At 44.0% G+C, this 15,054-nt stretch overlaps 1 protein-coding gene across 1 annotated transcript in view; it reads right to left on the bottom strand.

The window, feature by feature from the left end:
- Positions 1 to 78: 78 nt before the first annotated feature.
- C8A (complement C8 alpha chain) overlaps positions 79 to 15,054 on the bottom strand; it is a 61,147-nt gene continuing 46,171 nt past the window's right edge. The window contains exons 8-11 of the mRNA XM_002750872.5: positions 11,354 to 11,488; positions 9,748 to 9,905; positions 5,321 to 5,543; positions 79 to 516 (exon numbers count right to left, since the gene is read on the bottom strand). Of these exons, the coding sequence (XP_002750918.2) occupies positions 365 to 516; positions 5,321 to 5,543; positions 9,748 to 9,905; positions 11,354 to 11,488 (668 nt within the window). The 3' untranslated portion in view covers positions 79 to 364. The remainder of the gene's footprint in view (positions 517 to 5,320; positions 5,544 to 9,747; positions 9,906 to 11,353; positions 11,489 to 15,054) is intronic.

Below are 15,054 nucleotides of genomic sequence, written 5' to 3'. Positions count from 1 at the left end.
TGATTGTTTCAGGTGTCTACTTGCTTTGTCTCTAATATCCTATAAGTAATCCCTGGTCATGGATTGAGTTATTCTCAGTTTTCTATTTTATTTTATTTTATTTTTTGATGATCCAAGTGCTGTGAGCAGGACAGAGCTTCTAGTTAACAGTCAACACCCAGTTGCTGAATAAGTGATTGAATATTGTAGGTAATAGAACAGTTGGCTGTAGATGGCAAGATCTAGCCTTAGGCCTGGAAGCGGGCAGAACAAAGAAAATAGTGTGCCGATTTGCATCTTGTCTCAGCTGAAAGAAGTCTGTACCCAATAGTCAGTGCAGGAGGCAACATCCAGAGCAGCTGGCCCAGCCTGTGCCCAGAGGCCCTTAGCAAGCTTGCGTCTGTACTTTCCGACCTGGACACGAGGCCCCTCCATTCTGAGGTGCGGGATTGTCACACTCTCTCCTCCTTTCCTGGGTGCCTGCTCTGCACACAGACCAGGAGCTCCAGCAACTCCAGCTCCCATCTGCTTTGGCTCCTGCAGAGGAAATTTCCCAGGGAGAAGGAGGTTAGCATATAGCTAAGAAGGGAGGGCCTGTCTAGTGACAAACAGGGAGGGGTGGGTTGGACCCCTGGGAGACGGACTGGCCTCCTCTTCTTGGGTCGACCGCAGCTTGTTGGAGGTGTGAATAAGGCATGTAGGGTCTTTGCTCCTTTGTTAGTCCAGCAGTAGCAAGGGCAGTTCCACTGCAGAGATGATGGCAGAGAGGCTTTTAATTGCCCCTGGGGTCTCTGTCCAGGGAGTTGCAGAGCTGCTATTGAGGAGGGAGGGCCATCTGCTGCCTGAGAGTGGTCTGCAATCCCTCCTTGGGGAAATGCCTTCCGGTAGCCAACCAAGACCTCTGTGCTCACTGCCTTGCACTAATTTGAAACTCTGGATGGAGTGGGAAGAGGCCTCTGGGAGCTCATCTCATGAAATTGGAATCTGCAGTTCCATAGAAGACGGATAGCGGAGGGAGGCAGGAAGTGTGCTCTTTTGGAAGAATGACAGAGTCACTGGAGGCTGTGAAGAGTGGGGAGCGCTGGCCCACTGAGGAGTCAGGGAAAAGGTTTAGCCAGACACCTCTCTGCAGATGATTGCAAATCAAAATCCCTCAGACTCTGGCAACGGAGCCACGGAGGGTAACAGACTCTGCATGGAGCATCCGAACACATGCACTGATCAGGGAATATCTGGAAATCTAGCTCAGAGAACCACCCTAGCCTGGGGCTCAGCCTGAGGTTTGGACGCTATCATATGAGAAGGATAGACTAACCCAATGGGTTTTTTTCTTATCATTTTTTTTTTATCACAATTTCATTTTTCCTAAAAGAAATCTTACATGGACCCCAACCTCTAAGTCAGATGAAAGTGGAGCTGCTCTATTTGAAGCTCAATGTCTGTCAGGTTCACCCTCCTCTGCTGGGGCGGTTCTGAGACCCCAGGGCTCCTCAGATCACAGTGTGAATATCATTGGATTGGATTATCTCCAAGTTCCCTCCAGCTCTGTAATTATTCCCTGATGGGACAGCCACAGCAGGGCTCTCTCTTTCTCCCACCTCTGTGCCTCGGTCCCCATAGCAAAGGCTTGCTGGGAAAATTCCCAGGGACTGTAATCGGCCTCCAGGAAATTTGACCGCCCTACCTCAGACTTCCTTGCCAGCCCAGTATCCATCAGGCTGAAAGTTCAGTATGATGTCCATACCTCGCTTGGAGCTAGGTTGATGAAACACCACAAGCTGCCTGCAATGAACTGAGTGCACTGCCTGCAACTGAATGCAGGAAGAATGGGACCTCGGGAGCAGCCCTCTGTCTCCTCCCTTTCTGCAGATCATTATGTAACACCCATTCCTTCTCTGATGCCCACCATGTGTGCAGGTGTCTCAGCATGCCTGCCACTGAGTCTGGCCCTGGACTATGGAGAGGCAAGTCTGGGTAGCCCATACTCCCTCTTCTCTCTGCCTCTATGCTGTGTGGACAGGAATCCAAGAAAGTCACCATTTCTAAGGGCCCTTGGAGTGCTATAATTAAATTACTCTGGCAAAGCTCACATCTGTTCCTTTAAGCTAGGCCAGGTTGATAACCATGAACTGGTACATACCCTACTTTCCAATCCCTAAAATGATAGTTACTAAAGTTGTCTAAGACCCTCTACTCTCATTTCCCAAATTTCCTCACTCTTAGGATGTGACTCACTAGGTGTACTGATTCAGAGGTTGGGTCCTGGGTCCAAATCCTGGCTCCTTCAGTCCCTAGCTAGGTGACCTTGAGCGAATTATTCGACCTTCCTTCTGCTCTGGTTTCCTCATCTGTAAACTGGAACCAATAATAGCACTTATGTCATAAGGTTCTTGGGGAAATAAATGAGTTCATGTACATGCTACTATAACGGCTGTTACTAATAAGGCTTAGTTATTTTTTTTGTTCATTGATCTTTGTTCCCCTTGGGAATGCTGCCTGCCCAATGGGAAAACGGCAGCTGCAACCCAGTCCATATCCTGCTTTAGAAGTCAGGAAAGCCCTGGGCCCTGGAGCTGGGCTGTATTAGTCCAGAGTGGTTTGCTTTTTCTCTCCCAATTCACCCACCTACCAGGCAGTGCCTTTTTCTAATTCACATGAGGCTTGGCCCTGAGAGTTGGTCTCCTTGGTTTGTATTCTCTGCATGCTCCTTCATGAAGTCTTTGGCTTTCACTCACCCTCTTAACTTACATCTTTCAACGTCCCTCCCACAGGACACAGGCAGTTCACTGGGACCCAGATTCTATCCCCTTTTGCTCGCAAAGGAGGTGTCTGAACAAGTAACAACCCAGAATAATCCTCTACCAATGAAACATCCCACATGAAGCTGTCTCTTCTTTTGCTTATTATAAAAGAGTCTACCACAGGTGTTAACTAGTTTAATTCTCAACACTACCTTTGAGGAAGTTACCAATATAATCTCATTTTACAGGGTATGCCCAGGTGGGAATTGGTAGCATTAGAAATTAAAGATCTGCGCTGGATGCGGTGGCTCAGGCCTGTAATCCCAGCATTTTAGGAGGCCAAGGCGGGTGGATCATTTGAAGCCAGGAGTTTGAGACAAGCCTGGCCAACATGGCAAAACCTCAGCTCTACTAAAAATATAAAAATTAGCCAGGTGTGATGGGGAGCTGAGGTGGAAGAATCGCTTGAACCCAGGAGGCAGAGGTTGCAGTGAGCCGAGATCACGCCATTGCACTCCAGCCTGGGTGACAGAGTGAGACTTCATCTCAAAACAATAAATAAAAACCTAAGGATCCGTTTGATACCTGAGCTACACTATCCTGCCGCCTGTTTAGAACTACTCTCCAATGAGGAAATAACAACTCACCATCATCTCATTTTTAAACTAGATCTACAACAGGAGGATCCCCTTGAATCCTAAAGAAATTGGTATTTATAGTTTGAAGTTTAAAATACTTAAATTCAATTTTGCATTTAAAGATATTAAGCTTCAAACTACTAACTGCTCACCATGCTGCTATCCTTTGTTTAGGTCAGAGACTCAGAAATCCTGGGGGTAGGAAGGATCTTGAGGCTGTCTTGCCCAACCATCCCTTAGAAGAATAAATATCTTCCATTACAACTCCCTGAAAATGGCTCATCTATCCCCCTCCCTCACTCCTGCCACAGTACATGCAGCAGAAACTTCTCCCTCATTAAGCCCTAATCCCTTTGCTGTGGTTTCTCTCCTTTAGTCCCACAACTTAATCTCAGTGGCCATAGAATACAAGTTTTATGCTCTCTCAAATGGTAGTTTACGTGGGATTTGTCCTTCCTGAGTCTTTCTTCTCCATGTCAAAAGTTCCCAGTCTTCCCAGATCTTCTTCTTAGTACATAGGTTGGAGCCTTCCCACACCACTGGGTTGCCTGCTTTCCTTTATCAGTATCTGGTGAAGTGTGGCACCAAGAACAAAGATCCTGGTATGCCAGAGAAGAATCTTATCCCGGGCTCTTGACTTCCGTTACCCCATCTCTCACTCTGCGGGCATCTGAATCAGGCTCCCATTGGGTGAACTGGGATGAGTGCTTGGACTGTTTCTTTCACATGGCCATTGGGCCACATGGCTTCAGCACCATTCACCGTGTGCTCAGCATTTTGTCTTCAGAGGTCAATTGTAATACCTTGGATTTGCCTATCCAGATGTCTTTGTTTTTCCCTTTGTGTTTTCTTCATTGAAGTATCCAATTTAGGTTAATACATACATTGATTAGGTAGCCCATATGCTTTGTCATCAATGTATGTACCATACAAGCAGTTTCATATGCTTGAAAAAGTGGGAGCTTAGGAATTGGAACATGCATAAAGATTCTAGGGGCTAAAAGAAAAGTTAGGCTAAACCCCAGAAAGATGTAAATAATGAGTGTCCCACAGTGACTTAGTAAAGTAGCTGGGATTCACATCCATGTCCCCAGACTTCTTTGTTTTTAAGGGATGGACTTTTTCATGCTTGTTTGATAACTTTCTTCACTGGTACCAGTTGGTTCATGTTGCAGCTATCTGCATTTAAACCTTCCTTGCCCAAACCTTGTTTTTAGTCATAACTCCTTACACTATAATGATAACTACCTATCTCTTTTAGTGAGTTGAATTGTGTTTCTCCAAAAGATATGTTCAAGGCAAACCCTCATTACCTGTGAACATGAGCTTATTTGGAAATAGAATATTCGCAGATGAAATCACATTAAAATGAGGTCATGCTGGATTAGGGTAGGCCCTAACCCAGTGACTGGTGGTTCTTATAAGAAGAGAAACATAGTTATAGAAGGAAGAATACCACATAAAGGCAGAGGCAGAGACTGGAGTCATGCACCTATAAGCCAAGAAATGCCAAGGATTGCCGACAACCACCAAAAGATAAGAGAGGGGCATGGACTGCATACTCCCTTGATCTCTGGCAGAAACCAACGTAGCCAACACACTTGACTTTGGACTTCTAGCTTCCAGAAGCCTGAAACAATATACTTCTGTTGGTGTAACAGACCCAATTTGTAATGACTTGTTATGGTAGTCCTAGGAATCCAGTTCATTCCTCCAGGAATGAATCCTGTTGTCCATATAAAACTTGGTGAAAAACAATTGTCCTCTGAGAAAAGGTCTTCATGGCAGTGAAAAAGCACAAGAACCACTGAGTGTGATGAGTAATAGAACTCTCAAGGGTGGCTCCTGAGTAGTGGCTAGGAGGGCTCAGAAAAGAGTGACTGGGAACCCCAAAAGTACTTTCTGCACTGGTCCCTTTGAGCTGGGCCAGGCTGGAACTGGGTGGGGATGCGTGGGCCTTACCTTCTATCTGTGTTTGCTCGCAGGCAGGGCCCCGGTGACCCACATGGCACTGGCACTTGCAGCTGGTGCCTTTGAGGATGGGCACCCCATTGTTGAAGCAGGGCCCACAGCGGCAGCTGTTGAAGTCCATCAGATACTGGTCCAAGGCGCGGCGCAGGTTCTGGCGTTTGACCTCTAGAGGCCCCAGGCTTGTGTGCCTTAGCAGCTCATGGATAGGCTGTACCTGTGGGCACAGAAAGACCACAGGGCTCCTCTCTGGGCTCTGTGTACCTTCCCAGAGCCCAAGAACTGGCTACCAAGTTTCTAGAAGGCCTGCTACATGTTAGGCACAGACACAGACACCCAACCTCTCCTACCACCTTGGATCCTCACAGCCACTCTGTGACATAGGTATTAAACTCCTCCCAGCAGAAGACATTCAGGCGTAAAGTGTTTAAATGACTGGCTTAGAATTATTATTAAGAAATTATACTGAAGATCAGGTTTAGAGAGAGGGTGTTAAGGGTCCCAGGCCACACAGCTGGGATGTGAGCCACATTTACCTAGCTTTTACCATGTGACAGGCCTTTCCCCTATATCATTTCCCTTGATCCTCACAATAATCCTGGAGCAATGTGTGCAGTCCTCACAAGAATCACCTACTTAACTTGAAACCTGTGCACTCCTAATCCTAGAGTAACAGGTGAGCTTCGAAGTTATTTGTGCCAACTCATATGTCCCCTCCACCACATTTAAGAAGCCGGAAAAGTGTGTGTTTTGATTGTCAACTTTCAATGCAGGAATTAATAACATCCTTGATAGGTAGAGTTGTTGTCATTGCTGAGCGATTCTCCTAATGGTGTAACTGTGGCAGGTAGGTGTGGCTGGGTGGGGTTTATTTACATTGATGCAACCCATTCCAGGCATGACCATAGTTCAGGGCTTCTCAACCTCAGCACTATTGCCTGTCAAGTTGGATGCTTCTTTATTGGCAGGAGTGGGCTGTCCTATGCATTGTAGGCTGTTTGGCAGAGTCCCTGGCCTCTACCCACTAGGTGCCAGGAGCCCCTTTCCAATTGTGAAAACTAAAACTCTCCTGACATTGCCAAATATTTCTCAGGAGGAAGAATTGCCTCGACTGAGAAGCAGTAGATGAAGCACAAGCAGCGTTGAATCTGGAGCTAGAAAACCTGGCTTCAAACCCCAACTACCCTGCTTCCAGCTGTGTGATCTTTGGTACATGACATGCAGAGCCTCCTTCCTCATCTGTAGAGGGAGAACAGTCATCACACCCTCAGGGATTGTTGTGAGGATTAAGGGAGATGAAATAGGGGAAAGACCTGTCACGTGGTAAAAGCCAAGTAAATGTGGCTCACTTTCTAACTATATGACCTGGGACTCAACTCCCCTGTCCAAGCCTGATCCTCATTACCTGGAAAATGGGAATAATACTTAATTCCCATATTTCTCATGAGGATCTAAAGAAGTACTGAATGTGAGATACCACTGTACAAGGGAAGAATGACATAAAATAAAGCACCATTTTTGTTAGATGCATGTGATAATAGAAAAAAACCCCAAAATCCTGTGTTTTTTAAACTGCATGCCCATATGGTGCTTATCTTCAGCATGCTTATAATGTTACACATTTTAATACATTTACAAAAGGAAGGATCTTCTCTAGATCTCTCATTTTAAAGGAGAGGAATCTGAGGCCCCCAAAGGGGAAGTGATTTGCCAAGGTCACAGAGCAAGGCAGCAGTGGGACTGAGCCACATTAAGACAGTCTCACTTTCCTGGAAACAGAAGTCAACTGAGGGCACTGGCAATAGCTTTGACTGGGTTCCTGGAAATGTGTGCAGAAAGACCTGTGGCAAACAGACTTTGGCCTGTGGTCAGGGGCTGCAGCTGAGGTCAACAGGCAGGTAATATCAGGACTGATAGGGCCCCCACCCGAGGGGAGAAAACCACTTACTGGAAGTTCAGGGAATTCAGTCCCATTGTTAGGAAGTCAGTGTACAATAGGCTGCCCTGTTGGCCCGGTCAAAGATGACTGTTAGTTCCAGGGAAGGCCAGGACCATTGGGCAATTTCTCTTTGACCTTCCAGTGGGGCTCAGCACCCAGTTCCCCACCTCATATCTCTCCCTCCCAGGAACCACAGGAAGAAAGGAAGTGCTCCATAGGGTGGGCTGGTGGAGTTGAAGGAGAAAAGAGAGGTGGAGAAAAGGGACCTTAGGATGTTAGAGCTTGAAAAGATATTGGCAATGATCGTGTTCCCATTTTGCAGATGAGAAAAAAGACTCAGAGGTCAAATGATACAATGTAGTAACAGAAGATAATGAATAATGATACATCACACAACACAACATAGCAAAATAACATAACACAAACATAACATAACAGGACTCCTGCATCCACTAACTCTAAGTACTGGTTATAAATAAGCACCACTGAATTCAGGGGGATATGCAAGTGAGTAAGATTCTGTTTCCACTCTGAACATCAGGCTCCAAATAACCCCTACCTGTTCTGCTTGTCTGTAATCTCTCTCTTCTTCAAATCACCCTTTCTTACCCTGTGAGCATTCTCTTTATAAAGCACAGTGCTAGCTGTGTTACCTCCCTGCTCTAAAGCCTGCCTGTGGCTTAATGCACAGGGTACGACTTCTCGGGGGGCAACATGAATTGTGAAGAGGTTGAGGATATTAGTGTCAGACAAACATGACTTGAGTTGGACTCTATCATATGCTAGCTTTGAGATACTGTGCTGAACCTGTTTCTTCAACTGGAGTTTACTAAGTAACCTCTGATTTCCCAAGTTTTGTGAAATATCTCTATGTGACAGAGCAGGAAACTGAGGCTCAGTGAGGGAAGTAACTTGTCAAAGGTCACACATTGAAAAGGTGCTGAGCTGTGACCTAAATTATGTCTTTCCCCTCCCTTCCACCCTGCCAAAGTCTGGGTTCTTTTTTTCTAAAAGACTATATTGGTCTTCTCCAAATGATGACCCTCAGTCTTCCCAGAGTTTTTCTCAAGGCAAATACCAAGTTCACCTATTGCCTCTGAAAGTTTATGTATTACTCCTGCTATCAATTTTACAGTATTTGCTCAAATCACTAATAGCTTGATGATAGCAATTTTCAAACCCCATGTGAATTACAGTTACATGAAAATGGTCTCTTACTTATTGAAGAAGAAATGAAATCAAGGTTAATCCATCTGACCTCTTTCTTCATAGAAAGCAGGGTGTTAGAATAGACTTCTTGGTTTAACTGTAGGCATATGTTTTAAGAGGAGGACTGTATCCATATCTGGATTTTACATATATGTAGAAAATTAGGCAAGCGTGGAGAGAAAATGGATGAGAAAATGCTGATGTTTTGCTTCAAAGTCTGAAGTGCAGTCTTTTTTTAATGGATTACACTGCATATTGACAGAAGGAGTTTGGCAACTGCTAGAACAATTATTTCCTTTGTGGTTAGAATACAGTTTTCTATACTTTGAGAGGTTAAGCATTTAAGGCAGGGTTTCTCATCTTCAGCATTACTGACACTTGAGACCAGATATTTCTTTGCTGTAGGGGCTGTTCTGTGCATAGAAGGCTGTTTAGCAGCATCCCTGGCCTCTGACTCCTGGATGCCAGTAACACCTCCTTTGCCCCACTGTGGGTCATGAAAAAAATATAAAAAATATCTCCAGATATTGCTAAATTTCCTCTGTGGAGCAAAATTGCCCCAGTAGCTGAAAGCCAGTGCTTTAAGGGAGGTGCTAGAATAGAGAGAAGTGAGAAATGGATACGAAGTCCAAAGGTCTGCAATCCAGGCATTGCCACCTCTGAGCTCTGTGAGCTCAAACATTTTCACTTGGTTTTTCAGAGCCTGTTTACTAATCTTCTTAATGGGAGGGAATTGTATTTACACCAGAGGTTCCTGTAATGGGGAGATGAAATAATTGTGGAGTGCAGCAGCCAGTTGCAGCCTGGGTCCAAGTCCAACCCACAACTTGTTCTCATATGACCTATGAGCTAAGAATGACCTTTATGTTTGTAGAGAATTTTGATGAAGAAGAGAAAGAAGAAGAATACTACTGCTACCCGCAGTGCTGCTTTGTGTATCATAGCTTGTATGTGGCCAACAAAGCCTAAAAGATTTACTGTTCGACCCTTTACAGAAAAAGTTTGCCACCGATCTGCCGAATGAGGCCTAACGCTGAGGAACTTCTGAGATGGCCAGTGTCAAACTGGGCACTGACTAGATCATCAGTTTCTGACCCCAGCTCCCTAGTGGCCTGGGCCTGAAACCAGGCACAAGCAAGGCCACCAGTTCAGTGTGCCGTTACATTTAATCTTGTTCTTTGATGGGCTCATAATAAGAAATATGAAATGATCTGGTCTGCTTCACTTTCATTCCTCATGGACGTAGAGTTTCTTCAACTGCGAAAAGACTTACCTCAAAATCGATAACAACAGGATTATACTTTAATGACCTCCCCCAGGAACGGTATGTAATGGTGCTACTGTTGTGTGCCAAGCCACTGCTCCAGCCAGAATTGCCACCTTGCACCCGAGAAATGATGTTTTCCACAGCCATGGCCTTCCTGTCCTTTTCTGCCATCAAGAGGATAAACTGCATTAGCTCATTTCCCCAAAAGCCCAAGGACTGGTTGACAAACCCCACTAATGAGATTCAGAAGAAAATTGACATGTTTTCCTTAGATATTTGTCATTCAACTTCTCTTCTGGGTTAGCTAGCAGGAAAAGGCAGAAGGGAAGGACCTAGACTCAGAAATAGACCCATCCTCTGGAGTCTACTGGGAGGACAGCCCAGCCCACAAAAAGGATGGGGAGGACAGGAAATGGGTGGTCATTCATTCATACACTCATTCATTCATAAGTCAAATGTCTTCTCAGTGTCTACTATATGCCAAATAGGTTCAATCAAATATTATAGGTGCTATAGATGTTACTGTAGGATTCAGTGGACACAGTGAAAGAAACTAGTCAGATATACAGTAGGAGGTGTGGGAGATAGTTAGGAAGAAAGGTAAATTGTCTACAAAGGTAAGTGAGCATTTGCCAGCTGAATAAAGAGAGAATAAAAAGAGAGAGGAAACAATTTGATTTAAGGCCCTGAGGTACAGGTAACCCAATGCAATGGGAATAGCTCGAACCTGTTTAACACCTATTTCACCCACAGCACTATAAACTTCTTCATTATCCCTATATCCTCTGTGTCTCCCACTTGAAAAAAAGTTCAATACCTGTTTGATGAATTAATGAGTAAATGAACACACAAACACCCCAACTGACTTGTTCAGGAAATGCCATAAAATATTTCTATGCAATCCTTCTCTAATAATTATTCTTTTTTTTTTTTTTGAGGCGGAGTTTTGCTCTTGTTACACAGGCTGGAGTGCAATGGTGCTATCTCGGCTCACCGCAACCTCCGCCTCCTGGGTTCAGGCAATTCTCCTGCCTCAGCCTCCTGAGTAGCTGGGACTACAGACATGCGCCACCACGCCCAGCTAATTTTTTATATTTTTAGTAGAGACGGGGTTTCACCATATTGACCAGGATGGTCTTGATCTCTTGACCTTGTGATCTACCCGCCTCGGCCTCCCAAAGTGCTGGGATTACAGGCTTGAGCCACCGCGCCCTGCCTAATATTTATTCTTTGAGCTTGGCCTTGGTAACCATATTCTCCTCTCTCAACAGCCTTATTTCCTACCTCTGAACTGTAGCATGAGGGGCCTTCATTCAAACAGCCCATTTTCTAGATTCCTTCCATTCTAGTTCTTACTTGGAGCTTTGTCTAACACTTGAAATCTAGGAGGGTTCCCTGTACAAAGGTAAATATTTCTAAGGTGATTTTCATCCATGGTAGATTTAAAATAGAGCCACTACAGGTCATTTGTTTGGGGGTATTTAGCATCTATGCAGTCTGATCATTGACTAAAATGAAATCAATTGGGGAAGAAAATAGCGTCCATGTCTCAGTGTGTGTCTGGAGGAAAGCCTGGCTTCTCTTTTAGGGGCGTCTATTGCTAAACACTTGCCAGTTTTGCCATCTCCAAATCTTTTACAATGTTCTGCTGATAAACTTCCACCAACATCTAGGCTGCCTTCATAGAATCCATAGTCAATACCCAAGGAGCCCCCAAAACATTTCATGACATCTGTGCTTGTAACACCTGCAACAGGGAGACAGAGAAACACAAAATGCGGAGTTAATAAAAGACACTTGACATGGTACAACTATGTCACAGTAGTAAAAGCTAGCTTCAGCTTTGGAGTCCCAAAGGTGTGGATTGAAAGCCTGGTTCTTTAATCCAATTTCAGTTTTCTCTTCTGCATGGTTCCAATCAAAATAATTCTTGAAATAAAAAGAGATATGCAGTGCACATACTAGTTGGTAAAAAACACTAGCACTCTTTCCTTTGGCCATTTTTTATTGAGCGATTTTGAGGCAATAATTCTGTCTCATCCATCTGCATTTGCCCCCATGCCTACCTCAGTGCCTGGCCCATGATGGGTACCATTACTCTTAACTTTTGCACATATTTACCCCTACTATAAATGCCTCTCCTCGTCCCTTTCTATCATCATTTCAAAGGCTTCCATTCAAATGTCATTTACTCCATGAAGTACTTTTGGATCTGAATAATTCCCTCTTTCTTCAGAGCGACTAAATTTCTCTGTGTCTGAATTATCATCTTCATCATAATTCTTTTTGTCCAAGTCCTCATTGCACCCCAGAGAGGCCAGAGTCTTGCTAGAAGGTGATGGATCACCATGGAAAGTTTACTGGCCCTTCAGATCCCATAAAGACTGTCAGGCCTGCATTAGCCATCTCTGTATTTGTCTACATCTGAGGATCCGCTGAGGAACCTGAATTCTGCAGATGAAGAAAGTAATTCTCAAAGCAATAAAGCCATATTGCTACATAAATAAACAGACCTGGATTTCCAACCCTAGGTCTGACTGACAAAATAAAACTAGATAATTAGACTGGAGGAATATTGGCCACGCTACAGAGTTCAACCTTTTCAGTAACTAAAGGGGTCTTCTGAAAGTTTTAAACTGAAATTTGTATTTTGAGACATCATTTCTTTAAACTACAACTATACAAAATAATTATTTCCAGTCATAGTGTTATTCTGTCAACCATAAAGGAAAAATAATGTAGACCTGTCATTCAATTGAGCTAAAGATTAGATTCACTATTTTCAAGGGAGTATTGAGCATCAAAGTTTATTTTTCTGTGTCCCCATTAAACTGCAAACTCTAAGAGGTCAAGGATTTCTATCTAATTCACCATTGTCTTGTCAGCATAGCAATGCAGTATGTGCCATGTTCAGTAAGTATTTTCAGAATAAATGATTGATGAATGAAAGAAACATGTAAATAAATGAACGCCCCGAGTTTTTTGGTAAGGGTTTCTGATAGAAGGAAACTTAGAAGTCATAAGTCCTAAATTCAAATTCCAGTCACTAACACCTTGTGTGATCTGAAAAAAGGTCCATGATCCCACGGGACCTCAGTTTCCCATTTGTGGAAAGAAGAGGTTGTTATCTCTAAGACCCTTTTCAGCTGCAGCCCTCTGTGACTCTTTGGATATCGGTTTCTGAGTCACTCTTGAGCTGAAAGTGCCTGGGGGAAGTGATGCTCTGAGCACTGGCACTCAGCACTGAGCAAAGGACTTCTTCTGCCATTTCCATTCAAACATTTTTAATTTTTAATGCATTACTAATTGGGGGAAGATTTGGCATATTTAATTGTTTTGATTAAAAAATGCCTCAACAGTGATAAACAAAAGAGGATGAAAAGAATTTACAGGCAGAAGCCAGAGTGATTACTTAGGTGAGTGGTGGAGTGTTGCTGAATTAAAGCGACAGGACGGGCTGATTAATGGGGGCTGGAAGATGCCTGTGGTGTGAGTATGCTCATGAAGCCTGCCACGTGCTGCTGGGAGAAGAGAATTCCAGCCTGACTTGAGCAGCACGACTTGACTGCAGAGAATTGCCATCTGAGGACCCCAAAGTGGGTACCAGCCAGCAAGGGGAGTCTGTGACTTACAAAGAATCATAGAACCTGAGAACCGAAGCACTCTTAAACCCCTAGCTCATACTTTTTGTTTAAAGCTGAGATGCCTGAGGTTCATGAAGGTTAATTATATTGCCTAAGGCCATACAGTTAAAAAATGGTGAAACAGATTCAAGCTGAAGTCTGTCATGTTTAGAAGCCTGCAGTATTTTTATAATCTTAGTTATTACCTCAGACTAAATTCTGCCATCTGATAGAAAAATTTAGTAAGCACCTACTGTGTACCATTCCCAGCATATCACATATTGGGCAATGTAGACACCTTGAGAATAGAACTAATGTGAATGTGATGCAAATCTGCAAAGGTAAGATCCTGCCTTTGAGAAGTTAGCAGGCTAGGAGCAATGTCTTAAATGAAGACTAATCTGTACCCTGACAGTTGCTTGTTTCAATATACCAGGGCTAGAAACGAGTCTCTCATCAGAGGCTGTAAGAAATGCCAAATTTAGAGCTGTCTACAGTAAGCCTATGGGAAAATGAGACTAATAACTTGGGGTCGGGGCAGGGGAAGTGAAATCTGGTACCAAAATCCAGGAGTGGAAAATGGCATTGGAAGCCAGGACTCAGTACTAGAGAGATAAACACAAAGAGTTGGGGATGGGGGGTTGGGGTGAAAGGAACAGAGAAAGGTGTGTGGGACTATTGTAGAGAACTTGCCAAGATGGGCATGTAGGGTGGATAGACTGACTATATTCATGGAACCAGGTGATCCTCTGCCATGGCTCCACCCCATCCCATCAGGCTGGACTCCTTAGGTTTAACTTTGGACCAGATTAAACTGTAGTTTGTTTTGGGCTTTTGAACTCAGTAAGCTCTGGAGTTGATCAGTCCCAACCCAGGCTATACATTGAGATCATCTGGAGTGCATTTGAAAAGTACAGGTAATGAGGCCCAACCTCTCCATCAATTCTGATTGTATATTTCTATGAAATCAGAAATCTGTTTTTCAGACAAGTATCCCAGATGATTCCTCTTCATTGGATCTTGGATCAGATGTTGAGTATGGTGGTCCTACAGAGTATCTCTGGTGGCTTACCACAGGGCTCTGGCATCCTGTCTCAGTTGGTGCCTTTGTCAATGCCTTAGATATGGACCTAGTAGCCTGTTCCATCATATCCACTCAGAATAAGAACTAGAAAAAGCCAATTCACTTAAAGAATTAGGATCCAAAAGGCTTCAAAAGGATTCATGGATATTAGTATTCAAGTATATTAGTCTGTTCTCACACTGCTAATAAAGACATACCCGAGCCTGGGTAATTTTATAAAGGAAACAAGTTTAATTGACTGAGAGTGCAGAATGGCTGGGGAGGCCTCAGGAAACTCGCAGTCATGGCAGAGGGGAAAGCAAACACATCCTCCTTCACATGGCAGCAAGAAGAAGTGCCAAGCAAAGGGGGAAAATCTCCTTATAAAACCATCAGATCTCATGAGAGCAAATCCACTATCATGAGAACAACATGACGGTAACCACCCCCATGATTAAATTACCTCCCACCAGGTCCCTCCCATCACACGTGGGGATTATGGGAACTGCAATTCAAGATGAGATTTGGGTGGGGATACAGCCAAACCACATCACCAAGCATAGCAAAATGAGACTGAATTGGGAAAACCTTAACATCCTACCCTACAGACGAAATACCAAATGCACA

Source organism: Callithrix jacchus, chromosome 7 (assembly GCF_049354715.1).
Source record: "Callithrix jacchus isolate 240 chromosome 7, calJac240_pri, whole genome shotgun sequence".
Classification (NCBI taxonomy): domain Eukaryota; kingdom Metazoa; phylum Chordata; class Mammalia; order Primates; family Cebidae; genus Callithrix; species Callithrix jacchus.
Note: the sequence above shows the minus strand (reverse complement) of the source record. Positions and strands in the feature narration are given on the sequence as shown.